Source organism: Tursiops truncatus, chromosome 17 (genome assembly GCF_011762595.2).
Source record: "Tursiops truncatus isolate mTurTru1 chromosome 17, mTurTru1.mat.Y, whole genome shotgun sequence".
Classification (NCBI taxonomy): Eukaryota; Metazoa; Chordata; class Mammalia; order Artiodactyla; family Delphinidae; genus Tursiops; species Tursiops truncatus.
This window is the reverse complement of record NC_047050.1, coordinates 63,510,645-63,526,554: the sequence shown is the minus strand read 5'-3', so window position 1 is coordinate 63,526,554 and position 15,910 is coordinate 63,510,645. Positions and strand designations below refer to the sequence as shown.

General features: G+C 48.0%; 1 protein-coding gene across 8 annotated transcripts in view; it reads left to right on the top strand.

Annotated features, from left to right (window-relative positions):
* Positions 1 to 15,910, top strand: part of MTSS1 (MTSS I-BAR domain containing 1) — a 165,232-nt gene that overhangs the window by 119,103 nt on the left and 30,219 nt on the right. For all 8 annotated transcript variants that reach the window (XM_073794726.1, XM_073794727.1, XM_073794728.1 and 5 more), the window contains 3 exons: positions 9,908 to 9,992; positions 12,152 to 12,243; positions 13,622 to 13,696. In XM_073794726.1, the coding sequence (XP_073650827.1) occupies positions 9,908 to 9,992; positions 12,152 to 12,243; positions 13,622 to 13,696 (252 nt within the window). The remainder of the gene's footprint in view (positions 1 to 9,907; positions 9,993 to 12,151; positions 12,244 to 13,621; positions 13,697 to 15,910) is intronic.

The window sequence follows — 15,910 nt, the reverse complement described above, 5'->3', positions numbered from 1 at the left end:
GACACCTGACATTTCAGGGTTCTGGGCTCTGAGAGCAGGGGCTTGAGAGGAAGGAGAGTGAGACATTCTTTCCTTGTTTGCTGAACCCACAACCTGACGCAGGTCATTGTGGAAGTGGTCCCGGATTCCATGGGAACTTTCCTTTCCATTCTTTGTTAGCAGGAGGCTGGTGACACAACGGTCTTGAGCTTTGTGACATGAAAATAAACAACGAAGAGAGATCTCGGGCTGGGGGCACCTTAAGCTGGTTAGCCAGGAAGGTGGGGACCACCGAGAGGTGAGCTCACTGCAGTTGCTTGACCGTGAACCTCTCAGCGCTACAGCTTTGAGTTCCATCCAGTGACCACTTGGTTGGTGCATAACTGCTGGTAAGGAGGAGATCCTTCCCCGGCGGGCCTTCTGGACTTACTCCTTCTTGGCCTTTGGTCTTCGAAGATGTTAGGGAAGAAGGAACTGTCAAAGAGGTGGAAGGTGCCCCCTCTACCTATCTTGAGTTCTTGTGGCTGCACTAATAATAACATTGACCCAAGACAGATTAGCAGGAGAAAAAGACACACATTTTAATTCGTGTGCATGGAGGTCTCATAGAAATGGGACCAACAAAAGGGCCAGAGCAGGCAACTTTGAGAGTTTTTAGAGTTAAAAAACCCAATAAATTTGTAAGAAATTGACAGGACAAAGAAATGTAGGTTTTGTGTGCCCAATTAGGGAAGAATCTAAACAGAGTTTGGTTTTGGCGTAGTAAACGAAAGGAGTAACAAGGTTTCTTGGCCCGCATTCCCCCTCTCTGGCCAAAAGGGGGTCCTTCTACTTTGCAGATGCAGGGAGGGCACCTTTCACATGAGAGATGCCTTTCCTGCTTTCAGGGAGACAGAAAGGAGGGTCAGAGTGTCTCTCTTGCATTGGCCATTTCTTAAGTAACTTTAATTCAAAATAACCAATATACCAGTATGGCATATTTGGGGGCGGCCCACCCTGAGCCCCAGCGGAACAGTTCTGGCTTTGTTCCTTTGGACTCTTACCTTGCCTTCTGTGTACCCATTAGCTAGCTCCTCGGGGAAGGGCGATATTACATGCGGGAGAAGTGAGGGCTGTCACACGCTGGCTAACGCGTCACTGTGGATGGACACTCCAACCAGGCCTGAGTAATTACTCTGGCCTTCGCCCTTTTGTAGGACTTGGCTGATTATTGCTACATCAAAGTCCTACTTCATTGGCCCATTGATGCAACCAGGGCTCTTTATTTTCTCTATAAAATATACCAACCCCTGCCTGCAACAAGCTCGAAGCTAAGTAGGCTTCACTCTGTGTCCACACACTTCTTCTACCTGAGCTGTCAGCTTAACCAAGGGTCAGTTGTGTGTGTTCCCAGACCTGTATATGCCAATTGTATGTCATTACATTATTTAATTATAAGGTACATAAATCTTTGGGATAGGAGTGTGAAAATCAAGATTGCTTGTTTCTGCAGAATAAGTGGAATGTTTAGAAAGATAAAAGTAAGTTGCTTTTCAAAAAATATATATATTGCCATCAAATTAAATATGGATGAGGCAGTTGTAAAAGATCGGGGACAAAAATCGTAAAAAACACAACAAAACAAAACAAAACAAAAATCTAGGCTACCTCAGATTGTTTCACAAGAAGCCCCAGCTGGAAATTACAGATGATGCATTTGGGATGTGGTATTTGTATGCAACAAAGATGACATGAAACACCAATTGGCATAACCATTTTTTTGGAGTACAGTCATCAGCATTTGAATCTAAGCAAGTTAGACCCTTCCCAAGGTCACGCAGTTGGCGAACGGGGGAGCTGGGCTTTGAATCCACATTGTCTGATTTCAGAGCCAAGCTCTTAACCCTTTGGCTCTACTGCTTTTCCTCCTGACCCTCACGCTGATTCGGGAGATGCCAAGGAGTTTGTGCTAAGATTCCAAACCAGCCACAGTGGGAAAGTGGCTGCTTTGGACGCTCTGCGGCTTGCAGGCTGCTTAGGGTCTGCCTGTCACCCAGGTGTGTGGCACGGAGGAGAGAGAGGGTGGGATACAGCTGCTAAGGTGCCCCCAGGACTCTTTTGGGGGTCAATGGACAGGCGAGGGGGCCCACTTACCCCTCAACAGGTAAGATTGGGTGTGGATAAACATATGTTTTGGAAAAAGATTTCTGATAAAACTATGTCACGGGGCAACCTGCAGTTGTATTTGATGTTTGGTATGTTTGGTGGTTATGTGCCTGGGAACATGGCCACCTCTCTTAGAACTTTTTTTTTTTTTTTGTGGTACAGGGGCGTCCACTGTTGTGGCCTCTCCCGTTGCGGAGCACAGGCTCCGGACACGCAGGCCCAGCGGCCATGCCTCACGGGTCCAGCCGCTCCGCGGCATGTGGGATCCTCCCGGACCGGGGCACGAACCCGCGTCCCCTGCATCGGCAGGCGGACTCCCAACCACTGCGCCACCAGGGAAGCCCCAGAGCTTTTAAACTTACAAACAACTGGGTGCAGCAGGCACTTTCACGTATCCACAGAGAGAGAGCACCTGTCAGGTTAGGTGTGCTTGGTTGCCTGTTTGGTGTCCAGAGTCACAGATTTTCAGAGACGCTTTGGGGCTGACAGTGCATCGCTAGCTGGTGTCCAGGGAGAAGTCACAAGCCATTGAGTGGTTTGAGGTCAGTGTCTTGCTCCCCTGCCTCTTGTTGGCCTCACAGAGGAGTTCTCCTAACGATACAGATGGTGGGACTTCTGTGCTTAGATTCTGCCTGCCGTGGGCTTTGGGCTCTTTCGTAATCCTTTGGGTATTCTCATATTCTGGACTTGAACACATCCTGCCTCTGGTTGAATTCCTGTGTCCCTAAGTTTGTGGGTGAGGGAGTTTGTGCCTGTTGATTTTGTGGGCAATGTCAATTTCGTATTCTGAAATCAGTGTGTCTCTAGTGGCAAGTGGAGTCTTTTCTTCATTGTGGGGACAGGAGTTGCCTGTCTGAGGCTGTGAAGCTGGGGGTGGGCAGCCAGCTAATAGCTCGCATAGCGGCTGCTGTGACAGTGGAGTGTGTCAGCTGAGGCTTCCTGAGGTCCGGCCCGGAGTCAGCGACCCTCCTCGTGGGTGGACACATGTTCCCCTAGGCCAGTGCTTCGCAACGGGGGCAATTTTGCACCCAGGGGACGATTGACAATGTCTGGAGACATTCCTGGTCGACTTGACTTGCGTGGGGGAGGGCTAACGAAAACAGCCTCCAGTGCCCAGGACAGCTCCCTCAGCAAAGACGGATCTGGTCCAAAATGTCAGCAGTGCTGAGGTCAGGACCTGCCCTGGGTGGGCCTGTCCCTGTGACCCTCTCCCCTGCAGAGGTTTCAGAGAGCACTTTCCTGTCCCAGGGGTGCCGTCTGATGCTTAATTAGCCTCCCAACAACATCGGCGCTCAGAGGGGTGGCCAAGACGCACAGCACCTTATCGTAGCCGTGCGTTCCACCTGGGCACTTCTTACGCCTCGCTTCCTCCAGCCCCGACCCCTCCTGCAGCAGAAGCCGAGCCTGAAAGAACAGCTTTTCCAGCCTCGTTCACCACCTGCACACTGTAAACCCCAGGGTGGCCTGTCCATTAGTCCTCCGCTGCGTGGGGAGATGGACGCCACCTGCAAGTGAGGCAGCATGGAGGGATGGGCGATGCCACTAGATGGATGCCACCGGCCCGCCTCTGTCTGCAAAGCCACCGTGGCAGGTGGCAGTCTGGAGGGTGTAGCCATGTCAGGCTTTGCGGGGGGAAGGAACAGTGGGTCAGTGGCTCTCCTCTCCTTATCCCCCCACTGCCTGTATCCTCCCCCAGTAGGCATTAAAAGGTGTGTATTATGTTGGGGACTTTAATGTGTCTCTTTGTCCTCGGTGGGGAATGCCTCCGGCTTGTCATGGTGGGAGAGAGCCTGTCGGCATCCGTAAAAGCAGGGCTTGGATCTTAGCTCTACCGCTTACCAGTTCTGTGGCCCTCAGCCTGTTAGTTAACCAGGCAGAGCCTCAGTTTTTTCCATTTATAAGATGCGGACAATAGTACCTACGTCATAGGGTTGCTGCAACAATCACATTCCCTGCACCATTTCGTAGCAATCCCCCAGCCAGTCTGTGAGCCCCCCCAGGGCTAGGTCTTTGTCATCTTTGGAATGACTTTAATCCTTGTTGTATGGTAGATACTTATTATGGGGTGTGTTGTATTCCCCCAAAAAAGACAACTTGCATTCTACCTCCCGGTACCTGTGAATGTGACCTCAGTTGGACATAAAGTCTTTGCAGGTGTAATCAAGTTAACATGAGGTCGTTAGGGTAGGCCCTAATCCAATACAACTGGTGTCTTTATAAGAAGAAAGAAATTTGGACACAGATACAGGCAGAGAGGAGAATGCCTTCACATATGTCTCACGTGAAGACAGACACACGGGGAAATTGCCATGTGTAGACAGACGCAGAGACTGGAGTGACGCATCTACCAGCTGTGGATTGCCAGCAACCAGAGCTAGGAAGAGGCAGGGAAGAATTCTTCCCCTGCAGCTTTCAGAGGGAGCAGGGCCCTGCCGACACCTTGGTTTGGGGACTTCTAACCTCCAGAATGGTGAGACAGTAAATTTTGGTTGTTTTAAACCAACCAGTTTGGGGTACTTTGTTACAGCAGCCCTAGGAAACTAAACAATACTGAATAAATGTTTGTGGAATTTGTGTCTTCATGTGCAAAACTCATCGTATTCTGCCCCCATGTTCATACTTTGATAGTCTAACCTCTAGGCTTTTTACTTCTTTCTTTCTACTGATCATCTCCTTTGCAGATCCCCCAGTTTTGATCGTCAGCTGATTTTGTACTAATTTATCATAAAAACCTTTGCTTGTTATGGGAGAAAATTCTTAACGTGCATCACACTGAAAAGAATGAAGATTTTTGCCATAAAGTATCTGTGCCTTTCTCAGCAGCGAGTGATGGACTTAGTATTTCTTTTGGCCACGGGGTGGTTCCTGGTGCTGTGAGGAAGCACGAGGCTGTTGCTCCCTTCCGTTTTCTTTAAACTGGCAAAAGAGAGAACCAAATCAAAGTTGCTTTAAAAATAAGGAGATGTGTGAATTTGCAAAACAGGAGCCCCAGGTCCAGGAGAGCAGGCTCCCCACTGTGTTAATTTGGCAGCCCAGCGAGGTCACTGGAGACTCGGGCTCCTTCTGTGTTTTGTCCACAGGACGGGCCTCCTCCTAAGGCAGGTGTCTCCACGGCCAGAATGCTGGCTGACCACAGCAGCTGGGCAGCCTGCTTCCAGTTCATGACCTGTGGGGTCTCTTCGGTGTGTTGCTCTTAAGATCAGGAACATTTTTGGGACTTCCCTGGTGGTGCAGTGGTTAAGAATCCTCCTGCCAATGCAGGGCACGTGGGTTTGAGCCCTGGTCTGGGAAGATCCCACATGCCGCAGAGCAACTAAGCCTGTGCGCCACAACTACTGAGCCCGCGCTCTAGAGCCCATGTGCCGCAACTACTGAGCCCGTGTGCCACAACTACTGAAGCCCGTGCGCAGCAACGAAGACCCAACACAGCCAAAAATAAATAAATAAATAAATTTATTTAAAAAAAAAAGATCAGGGACATAGGGACATTTTCCCCAAAGGCCTCCCCATCAACCTCTCCATCTTTGTCTCATCCCTGAACCAGCCACTGCCAAAGGGGATGGCATTCGATCATTGGCCCTGATTAATCCTCTGGGGAGGAATAGATGGACTCTGGAGAGTGGACCATAGTGCCCCTTGCCCTCTCCCCAAATTAACAACTCCTATTCGTCTTTGGTAGGCAGAATAATGCCCCCCCAAACACCCACGTCCTCAACCCCAGAACCTGTGAATATGTTACTGTACGTGACAAAAGGGGCTTTGCAGATATGATTCAGCTAAGGATCTTGAGATGGGGGAGATTATCTTGGATTATTAAGGTGGGTCCAGTACGGCACAAGAGTTCTTATAAGAAGGAGGAAGGAGGATCAGAGTCAGAGAAGATGTGAGGACAGAAGCAGAGGTTAGAGAAGGCTGAAGTTGTGACAACACTGACTTTGAAGGTGGGGAAAGGTGCCAGGAGCCAAGGAGTGCAGGCGGCCGGTAGAAGCTGGAAGAGTCAAGGACACAGATTCTCTGGGCCTCCAGAGGAACGAAGCCCTCCTGACACCTTGATTTTAGCCTGGAGAAATTGATTTTGGACTTCCAATTTCCAGAACTGTAAGATAATAGCTGTGTGCTGCTTTAAATTAAAATATTGATAAATTTAATATATTTAAAATTTGTGATAATTTATTACAGCAACAATAGAAAATTAGATAAACAACAGGGTCCTACTGTATAGCACAGGGAACTACATTCAATATCTTGTCATAACCTGTAATGGAGAAGAATCTGAAAAAGAATATATAGATATGAATCACTTTGCTGTACACCAGAAACTAACACAACATTGTAAGTCAACTAAACTGCAATTAAAAAAAAACTAATACACCATTGTTTCTCCAGGCTGACCTTGAATCAGTATAGACCTTTTGTAAGATAATAAGGATCTTGTATTCATTTTGAGTCTTCTGTTGTGTGCCAAAGATGATACACAAATATTTATGTGTTAAACGAAAGACAAACCCAGTCCCTTGCTCCACCTCCAGGTATAGCAAAAAAATGCTCTCCAAGTGGTCCATGTTGGTTTCTTCAGTCTGTACCAGTGCTGGGTGCAGGGAAAACAGAAAACAAGTCAGATCTTGTCCTTACTCGCAGGCTGCTGAGTACATCGCAGTCATTTGATTCCATAAATATTCTCTCTGTCAGCTCAGAGCTCTTCCAGATGTCGGCTCTGGCATCGTAACTAAAGCCAGCTTCCTCTGAAGCTTTTTCAAACCTGCTGATTTTTTTTTTCCTAGTTCTTAGCAAGGGGTCAGGAAGAGCAGAAGACCCTGTGAAGCACATCCATGGATGGAGCTATTTTTAGAGGGCCCTGCGTGGCTGAGATCAGCAGCAAATTCTAATGGTTGGGTCCTGGGGTCCACGGAGGATGTCAGCTGCCTGTCTCCTGCCCTTGTGCCACTTGGACAGAGACACTGCAATTTGGGAGTTTGCTCTGGTTCTTCATTTCCTTCTCTCACAGGAAGCCCTGTGCTGCAGAGCACAGTGGTGGGCTGCACACAGCATGTTGAGAAACTGCTTGTTCTCATCCCACAGTTCAGCTGTCTCTGGGAAGCCTAGGGCTTTCCTGGGGATGATAAATGACCAGTGGCAATGTATGAAAATATCTGGGAAGCTGACAGAAGTCGGGAGCAGAGAAATGGGGTTAGGGAGCTGAGCTTTGAGGTGATCTTTTCCAGCTGCGGAATTTTATTTTGAGGAGACTCAAACTCATGGGTAATCAACGAAGCAGCTCTCGGTCACTTAGCTCTGTGTTAACAGCTTAGCAAAGATTGGAGCTTAGTTCCCGTGGTGCCAATTCAACAGTTCTAGGCTCAGGAACAAAAATTTGAGAGCTGGACCGTAAAGCCTCAACATGCATAAGAGTGTGTAGTTAGGTTAGCTCAGCGGAGTGTTTTGGGCTCTGCCCTCTCCCTTCTCCCTTTGTCTGTAGTAAGTACCATGTGCTGACTGGTTACATGCATGGACTCCGTAGATGTGGCCTGGGATAGAATCCCACTTACCAGCAGGGTGACGTTGGCCAAATTACGGAAAGCTTTCTTCCTGTCTGGGATGATAGTAACACCAGCACACCTGGGCTTGTTGGGAGGATTAAATGAGCTCACGTGTGCAAAGCACTCATCCCAGGGCCCAGCACATCCTCAGGTCTCTACAAACGACTCACTTCCTGGGACCTGACCATCGCTCTCCAGCACTTCGGGTGGCTGCATGCTCGTCCGTTGTGTGGCTGTGTCCTAGGGTCTATTCAACCTGCTCCCTAGAATGGGATGTTATTTCCAGTTTTTACTGCCGTAAGCAACATTTCCGTGACGGTCCTCATAGGTAAAGATTTGCTCTCACCCTTAATTGTTTCCTCTGGTAAAATTTCTAGGGGTAGAATTGCTGGGTCAAAGAGGGGGCTTGTTTTTAAGGCATTTCTTGATAAATGCTGCCAACTTTTCCTCCAGAAAAGTGCTGGTTTACACTCTTACCAGCTGTGAATGAGTGTGCCCGTTTCCTTGCATGGCCGGGTTATTAACTTTTAATTAAATGAAGGCCCAGGAAAAATAAGAGGTATTTCCCTGCGGATTAAGTGTTCCTCGTCCTTGCTTGTAAGCAATAAAGGCTTAAGAACCTGAAATGAGCCCAGAAGGCAAGTGGCTCATGTGAAAACAGCGCCCTCTACTGGTTTTCCCGGGTGGAGGGGTGCAAGCTACAGTGTAGATGGTGAGGCTCCGGTGGTCACTAACTCCTGGCAGGTGCCAGGAGCTCTAGGGCAACATTTTATACTTCTGGCCATTTAGTAAGTCAGCCTCCGATGACCTTTCATTCTTACTCAGTTTCTTTTACAGAAGTGCTTCTCAACTGGGGGAGAGTTTGCTCCCCAGGGAGCCCTTGGTACTGTCTGGAAACATTTTTGGATATCACAGGCTAGGAGACTGCTACTGGCTTTTGGTAGGTTGAGGCCAGGGATGCGGCAAACCATCCTACAACGCAAAGGACGGCCCCCTAACAAAGAATCGTCCTGCCCCTATGTGTCAGTCGGGTTCAGATCGAGAAACCCTGTTTTAGAAGAATGGAAGAATTGCTCCAGAAGGCTTCTTTTCAGACTGAAATAAAATATAGAAACATTAAATATGTATCACCACTATTTATTTTTTGGTTCTGGAAACCTGCTCGTTTTGCAGAATAAAATGGAAAACAGGTGGAAGTGAAGCAGCGCACTGGCATTTCTAGGAGAGAAGGCGGAGTGGAAAATACAGCCCATAGTAATGTCACAAGTACTAATAGGGGAGGGAATTTTTTTCCTATTAACTTGATTTGGTTAAACCTGCCATAAATTCCTGTGCTTCCCCTTGAAGGCCTTGTCTGTAAAAGAAATTAAATTTAAAAAAACACAGTGGTTTTGGGGACCCTTTTCCCTCCGATTTCATGAGCCCCAGTGTTTTCATAACATTTATAATTGTGCTTTCCAGTGCTTAGTGCAGAGTGACCATCTGCAGATACAGTCTACTTCCCCCTCCTCCACGCCCAAGTAAATGCTGATTTAAGCATTGTTTCTCAGGGGAGGAAGGAAGGGAACTTCAAAAATAATCTTAGAAAAGGGTGTGCCTGAAGGGAAAAGTATGACAAGAATTTCGGGAGCACTAAGCTGTATTTCAGTTTACTCGACATTTGCTGCATTTGAGGACTTCTCTTTCTGGCGTTACCCAAACCCATCAAAAAACATACCCTGCTCTTTCGTCTTGCTTTAGCCCTCCTCTTCTCTACGTTACTTGTATTCTAGAATATGTGGCTTTATGGAGTGGCTTCACTGGTGGTTCTGAGTAATGCTAAGAGGATTATTTTGCCAGAAGTGGAAAAAATAAAACAAAACTACAGCTTTCCCCTAAATATCAGATACTGTTTTAATCATCTCCCTTGAGAGGTATTTTTCAGACCCATGAGTGGGTTGTAAAATCAACTTCTGGGTCACAATCAGCATCTAAAAACCAAAAAAAAAAACCAATAGAAAATATTAGAGGGTATCGTATATAGTAAAGGTAGCTTTTGTTCTGATGATGATTTCAAGATATGTAGCCATACGCAGATGTTTACGTCTGTGTGCACAAGCCTGGTGAGAAGTCTGAAAGGCCGTGGCCTGGGTTTTATAACATGGTGAAATCTGGCCAGTTTTGTAATTCTTTCATTGTCTCTTTAAGGACCTCAGTGAGTCCTACTTGTCTCCTGTCCCTCATGTTTGCTTCTGTTGCTTTTCCAGGTGGTACCAGGGAGATTGGCTCGGCCTTAACCAGGATGTGCATGAGGCATCGGAGCATAGAAGCCAAGCTGAGGCAGTTTTCCAGGTGAGGACCGTGTTTCTCCCAGACCTCAGACACCCTTGCTGATTTCAGGTTAAGGAAGCGGTGAGACAGAGCATAACTCGCCTCAAGCAGTACTGGTTTCCCCATAACGTTAAATCCCCACAGCCCGTCTCTCGTCACAGCCCGTCCCTCTGCGCACTCACTGAACAAGTACTTGGCTGGGCCTCTGCCGCACGGTGGTCTGGGCCCTGGGGCTCCAGGGAAGCACCAGACAGCCTGGGTCCCTGCCTCATGGAGCCTGCACCCCCCTCTGGGATCTTCTCTGTGTCTCTCCTCACGCTTCATCAGTGTGAGGCGCTGAGCACCCTGCTGAGACCCCTGGGTCCCCCACCCCTGCAGGAACCTCATAGGAGGAGGAGCTGCCGTGCTGGAGAGTGAGGCATGCACTGCCGCCCTGTTACCCGGGACCTTGTGTACGTCCTCCAGGCCCACCGAGGAGGGCGGCGGCGGCTCATAGAACCTTCCACGCTGCCAGCCTCTTGTCTGTTTCACAAGCATCCAGGATGGGTAGAAATGGCAGTGGCTGGCACGGGGGTCTGCAGTCACCAGTGTTCCAGTGAGAGGGGGACGTTCTCCCAAACAGATCAGCATAATTCAGCACTTCTGCACCGCTCTGCCTTGTGAATTGCAAGTTGCGTGAGAGGCTGTCACGGTGGAATCCCTCTGACCCTCTTGCAGGACCACCTCAGGAGGCTGCAGGATGTAGTGGGAAGCACCTGGTCTTGGAGTCACCTGGGCCTAGGTTTGAACCCCGGGCTGGCCGCTGACAGGCCGTAGTCTTGGGCTGGGCTCTCAGCCCCTGTCAGATGGGCGTAGGAATCTCTGAAGTGTTCTTGTGCAGATGCACGCAGCGTCCACGCAGTGGAAAGCACCTGCCGGGGCGTGTGATAAAATCTGGCTTCCTCCTTCCCCCCTCGGCCCTGGGGAGCGCTCCCCATGAAGGCACCCCCTGCGCCTCCTCCCACGCACGTCATCTTGTTTATTCTGGGGCCCGTCCTGTGACACCTCATTCCATTTTAGTGATGAAGAGACTCCAGTTCAACAGCCACTGTGTATTGAGCAGCTACTATGTGCCGGCATTGTCTTAGGTGTACAGGGCATAGCCCTGAGTAGGAAACACATCCTGCACTCATGAAGCTTACGCTCCAGACACTGTATAAACCTGATAGAGTGTCAGGCGGTGATGAATGACGGGAGAAGGAACACGCGGGATGAGGTGGGTGGCGGCTCTTGGACACAGGCTGGTTAGGGAGCGTGTCTGTTCAGAAGGAGGGTTTGGACAGAGCTGGAGGAAGTGAGGCCAGAGGATGTGCCTGCGAGGGGCATCTTACCACTAGACCCTGGTAAGAGAAGAGGGGGTGGTACCAAAAGCTTAGAGATTTTCAGGAGGCCCAGCATCAAAAAGCAGTCTGAGAATACCTTTGTTGCAGTTCTCACCAGTGCCATTCAAACAGTTTATGGGCATTCTCTAAGTTCCCAACAACATCTCTGTAATGTAGGATCGGGTCGATCCTACTTCCATTGCACAAAAAACCCCGGCTCCCCTGACTCATGATCCCTCTCTGTTGGGAGCTACCTTTCCACTCATTTAACTGCAGTCTGGGAGAGTGCACAAAATAAGAAGGGATGTACCTGGAGACCCCTCACCCCTCTGATCCTGCCTAGGCTGTCCACAGTCTACATTTATGACTTATCCTGAATGCATGTCAGAATCATGTGGGCCTTTTTTAAAAAAAGGTAATGCTGGCCCCCCACCCTCCAAGTTTATATCAGATATGGGGTGAGACCCCGGTGTCCTCACCTTTTCAAAGCTCTCCAGCTGGTTCCCTTGTGCAGCCAGAGGTGTGACCCCACTGATCTGCAGCGTTGCTTGTTAATAGAGTGTGGGAGTGGAAAAAGGGGGCCATGAGAAGAGGTCGCGCCCACCAGTCACGGGTACAGCTTCTTAGCAGTCATTGAAAAGCCTCCTGAGGACACGGTTGCTGTGAAATTGGGGGATTTGGATGTGAACTTGGGCTTAGTATGCTGCCTTGTCTTGCTTCAGGTAATCGTGATTCAGGTACGTTTTGACAACTGAGTGTAAACCTGGACAACAGAATGTGTCTGTTTAATGTCTCCTTCTCTTTCTCCTTTGGTACAAGTGCTTTAATCGACTGTCTGATAAACCCACTTCAAGAGCAGATGGAAGAATGGAAGAAAGTGGCCAACCAGCTGGATAAAGACCACGCAAAAGGTACTGGGCAAGGCGGCAGGTGCATATTAGTCCCAGGTGGCATGTTGCCAGCTGCTGCCTGTGCCTCTGCTGGGTTCATTGATGTCACCCAGAGGACCTGCTCTTTCACCGCTGCTGCTGTGGACATCTCAGTGTTGGAGGATGAGGGGTCAAAAGTGATCCCATTGCAGGACTCAGTGCTGGGTTTGGGGCAGGAAGCATCACTCAGTGGGTAGCCTGATCGCGCTCTGTGACATTAATTGTGATCAGCTGAGTTAAAAGTGATTTGTAACAGCAGGCTTAAATGCCAGAGATGCACTTAGGGCATTTCAGCACATTTTGAAAACCAAACTTTTAATGATGTAAGCTAACCTTCAACCAGTGGGTCTCAGTACCTCATGTGCTAGGTCTGGGGACAAAATGGTCCAGGCAGACGCCACCCCTGTCAGTCTTCCTGGAGCCGAAGGGTGGGGTGCTGGTGGTACGGAAGGGGCAGGAGACTTTGCTCCACGGATCATACAACCTGCAGTAAGTGTGGTGGAGGGAAAGCGTGTGGGCAGATCTGAGGGGATGAAACAGGAAAGAGTTGACTCATAGGCGCTACCAAGAGCATATAAGAGAGAGCCCTGCTCTGATAGGCTCAGGGCTGGTGGGAGGGAAAGGTCGGGGATGGCTTTGTGGGAGCCGGTCCAGTTGGCGATTAGTTGATGAGGGTAGCAAAGGAGAGAAGTATCAGAGGTGACTGTCATTTCAGATGTTCATGCCTGGGTGACGGAGATGCCAACAACAGAAATGGAGAAGTCCAGGGTGGATGTAGGCTGGTGGGGGAAGAGGAAGTGGCCGGTGGGGATATGAGTCACGTGGGCCGCCCCTCCTCCATGTCCACAGTGTCTGGCCTTGGTACTAATGTGAAAGTAAAGCAGCTGGGCCTTTCCCAGTTCTTTTCCATGCGGTCTAGTTTCTCCTGCTGTAGTCTGAGGGGCTCTTTTCTGAATTGTAACATCTGGCCAGCGTCTTGCCACGTGGGTTCTTTTTGGAATGAAGCACTGTGGATTTGGGCCTTGGGAAAGTAGATAATACTGAAAACATTTCCTGATACTTAAGCTGAGAAATTGTGAATTTTAGAATTTTTATTAAAATGTTCCCAGGTACCATGTTTCCTCAAAGCTGGTATGAATGAATACTGTAGGGAAAGACCCCAGTGCATTTTGTTGGTTTTCGTGTTCATAGCCCCTTTGCTGTCAAAGGTCCTCACGAGAGTTTTATCATTTCGTATTCCAGTAAAGCTATTTATTGCATGTCATAGTTTATGCTTTTGGTGATGAAGGTAGTGGCTGTTGCTAAAGTGTTTTCTGTTGAGCTAAGTGTTAAAATTTTTCAATATTCTGCTTTCTCTTAGAATATAAAAAAGCTCGCCAAGAGATAAAAAAGAAGTCGTCAGATACACTGAAACTGCAGAAGAAAGCAAAAAAAGGTAATTCTGCTGTTAATGTGTTACTTGGGGAAAATGAGCATGTGCTTGATTTTTCTTTGAAGTGGAAAGTCTTCAGTCAGACTGCCTTACATGTAGTGGTCCTGTGAACAGATAGGAGCTAATAGAATCTATCTGAAGTCCCCAAGTGCAGAATATCTATTAATTTGAGACCCTTGCAAAGTTGTACTTGACTCATTCCTTCCCCCCAACCTGGTCTCCAAAATTTGACAGTTTCCATGCTTATTGTACATGGTGATGAGACTATAAATTTCTTGGAAGCCTTGGGATGATGCATAAAAGCCTCTCTGCAAATGTTGTATAGTAATTATTGCAGAAATGATGTCATTTTCTCCTCTGTCCTTCACAGCCTATAATCTCTGAAACCCTTTATTAAGTCTCGTGAGAATGTTAGAAAAGGCTGCAGTGGGAGCCGGGAATCATTGCTATGTAGGGAGATTTTTCATGGTGCTCATGAGGGTGGGAGCTGGATAAGGAAAATGAGACTGCTGGTGCAAGAGGCCCCTTCTCCCCCCGCAGCTGATTGTCATTTGCAAACCAGTTAATTATCAGATCCATGACCCAGCTTTGCTCTTCCGGCTTGAACTGGGAGTTTTAAGAGAAAAATCTAGCTCCATCCACTTTGAAAGCATTCGTAACATTTTACTAAGACCTAACAAGATGTAGGGACTCTCTCTCGAACGTGAGCAGGTGACCTTCCCTCTAGACTAATTCTTCTTGATACCACGATTTGGAATTTGCTGCATCACAACTGATAAAATGGGTATTCCCCCCCCCCCCCCATCAGGATGCTCTGTGGATGGGTAGTATTGAGCGTTTGTTTGAGACAACAACTTTTTTAGGTAGAAATCCCCCAAACCAAATTTCCTCTTTCCTAAGCAAGCAGTTCTCATTTGGAATTAAAAGAAACATCTGGAGAGATGGGAGTCTTTGGTAGAAGAGGGGCAAGGACAGGACAAAGTTTTCAAGCTTTGGCATTTCTGAAAAATGTCCCCCCCAGTTCTTATAATAACCAGGAGACCATTTCAAGATAAAGACAGCAGGATATTCACCCACGATCAGTTTTTCTGTTAGTATTGGCCCCATTTGTTTCTTTTGGATGTGTTTTCCTGGTCTTGGTGCTTCTGCAGTTTATGTTCTGTCTAATTCAGGTGCCTGAGAGCTAGCATTCGACAAGTGGAATAGGGTTTGTGGCCAGTAACGTTGTAGTGAGTCTAAAGGTAAATGTAGATAAAACTGCCACCATATTACAGTGAATCTGAGGTTCTATAAAAGAACAGGATGGTAAAAATTTGGAGCTGAACTCTACCTAGTTGACAACATGCCAGCTTTGAGATAGGAGAGATTAATGAGTTTGGAGAAGAGGGTCCAAGGACGATCTGTGGCTTGGAAAAGGTTTGGGAATTTGGTGAAAAGGATGGGGTAAGAAGAAGTAGCGGTTTTCCTTTCTCTCTTCCAGAATTTTCGTTTCAGAGGCCTTAAGTTCTTGGCTGCAGTGATAATCCTTTTATCTGAATTTTACATGGAGGCTGAAACAGTCTTCATCTGTGACTCAAAGTCACTGGCATTGTCCAATTAGCAGAATTTGGACCTACAGGGGATGCCTGGTAGGTTGATTGCGGTGCAACACAAAAGGAAGTTGCTGGTAGTTAGACTTGCCCAGCTCTGCTTAGGCTGCCTAGAGAGGATAACGACCTTCCCATTAAAGCACTGGATAGAAAGGTTCAGGACACATGGAGGTGCCGGACTGTATGACATGAGGGGCTGCTTCTGGTCCTGGGACTCGGGAGTAATTGGCTTTCAGTTGTGAGGTTTCTTGGTGGCACTTAGGCCTGAAGGCTGAGACAGTAGAGGCTGTGATCAGGGGTTTCGGAAGCATCCATCTGGTCAGCCCCAGTCGTATATCTGATGGTCTTGGGCACCATATCCTTTCCAGACGAGGTAGCAGTGATGGTGTTCTTACGCCAAGTCAGGTCAGTAGCTTAGAATGTTCTGGATGACTTTCTAGATACTCCAGTGAACAACCAGAAGACAGTTTTTGTTTCTTTCCTTTATAAAAAAATTTTTTTCTAAAATATGTAAGTGCCTTTTAAAACTCACATTTGTATATTTCTGGGGTGAATGGAGCTTTCTAGGAGGTACCAGAGTTATCGTTCTGAGTGAATGTTAATGAAGTGCTCTCCTGGAAGCAGTATG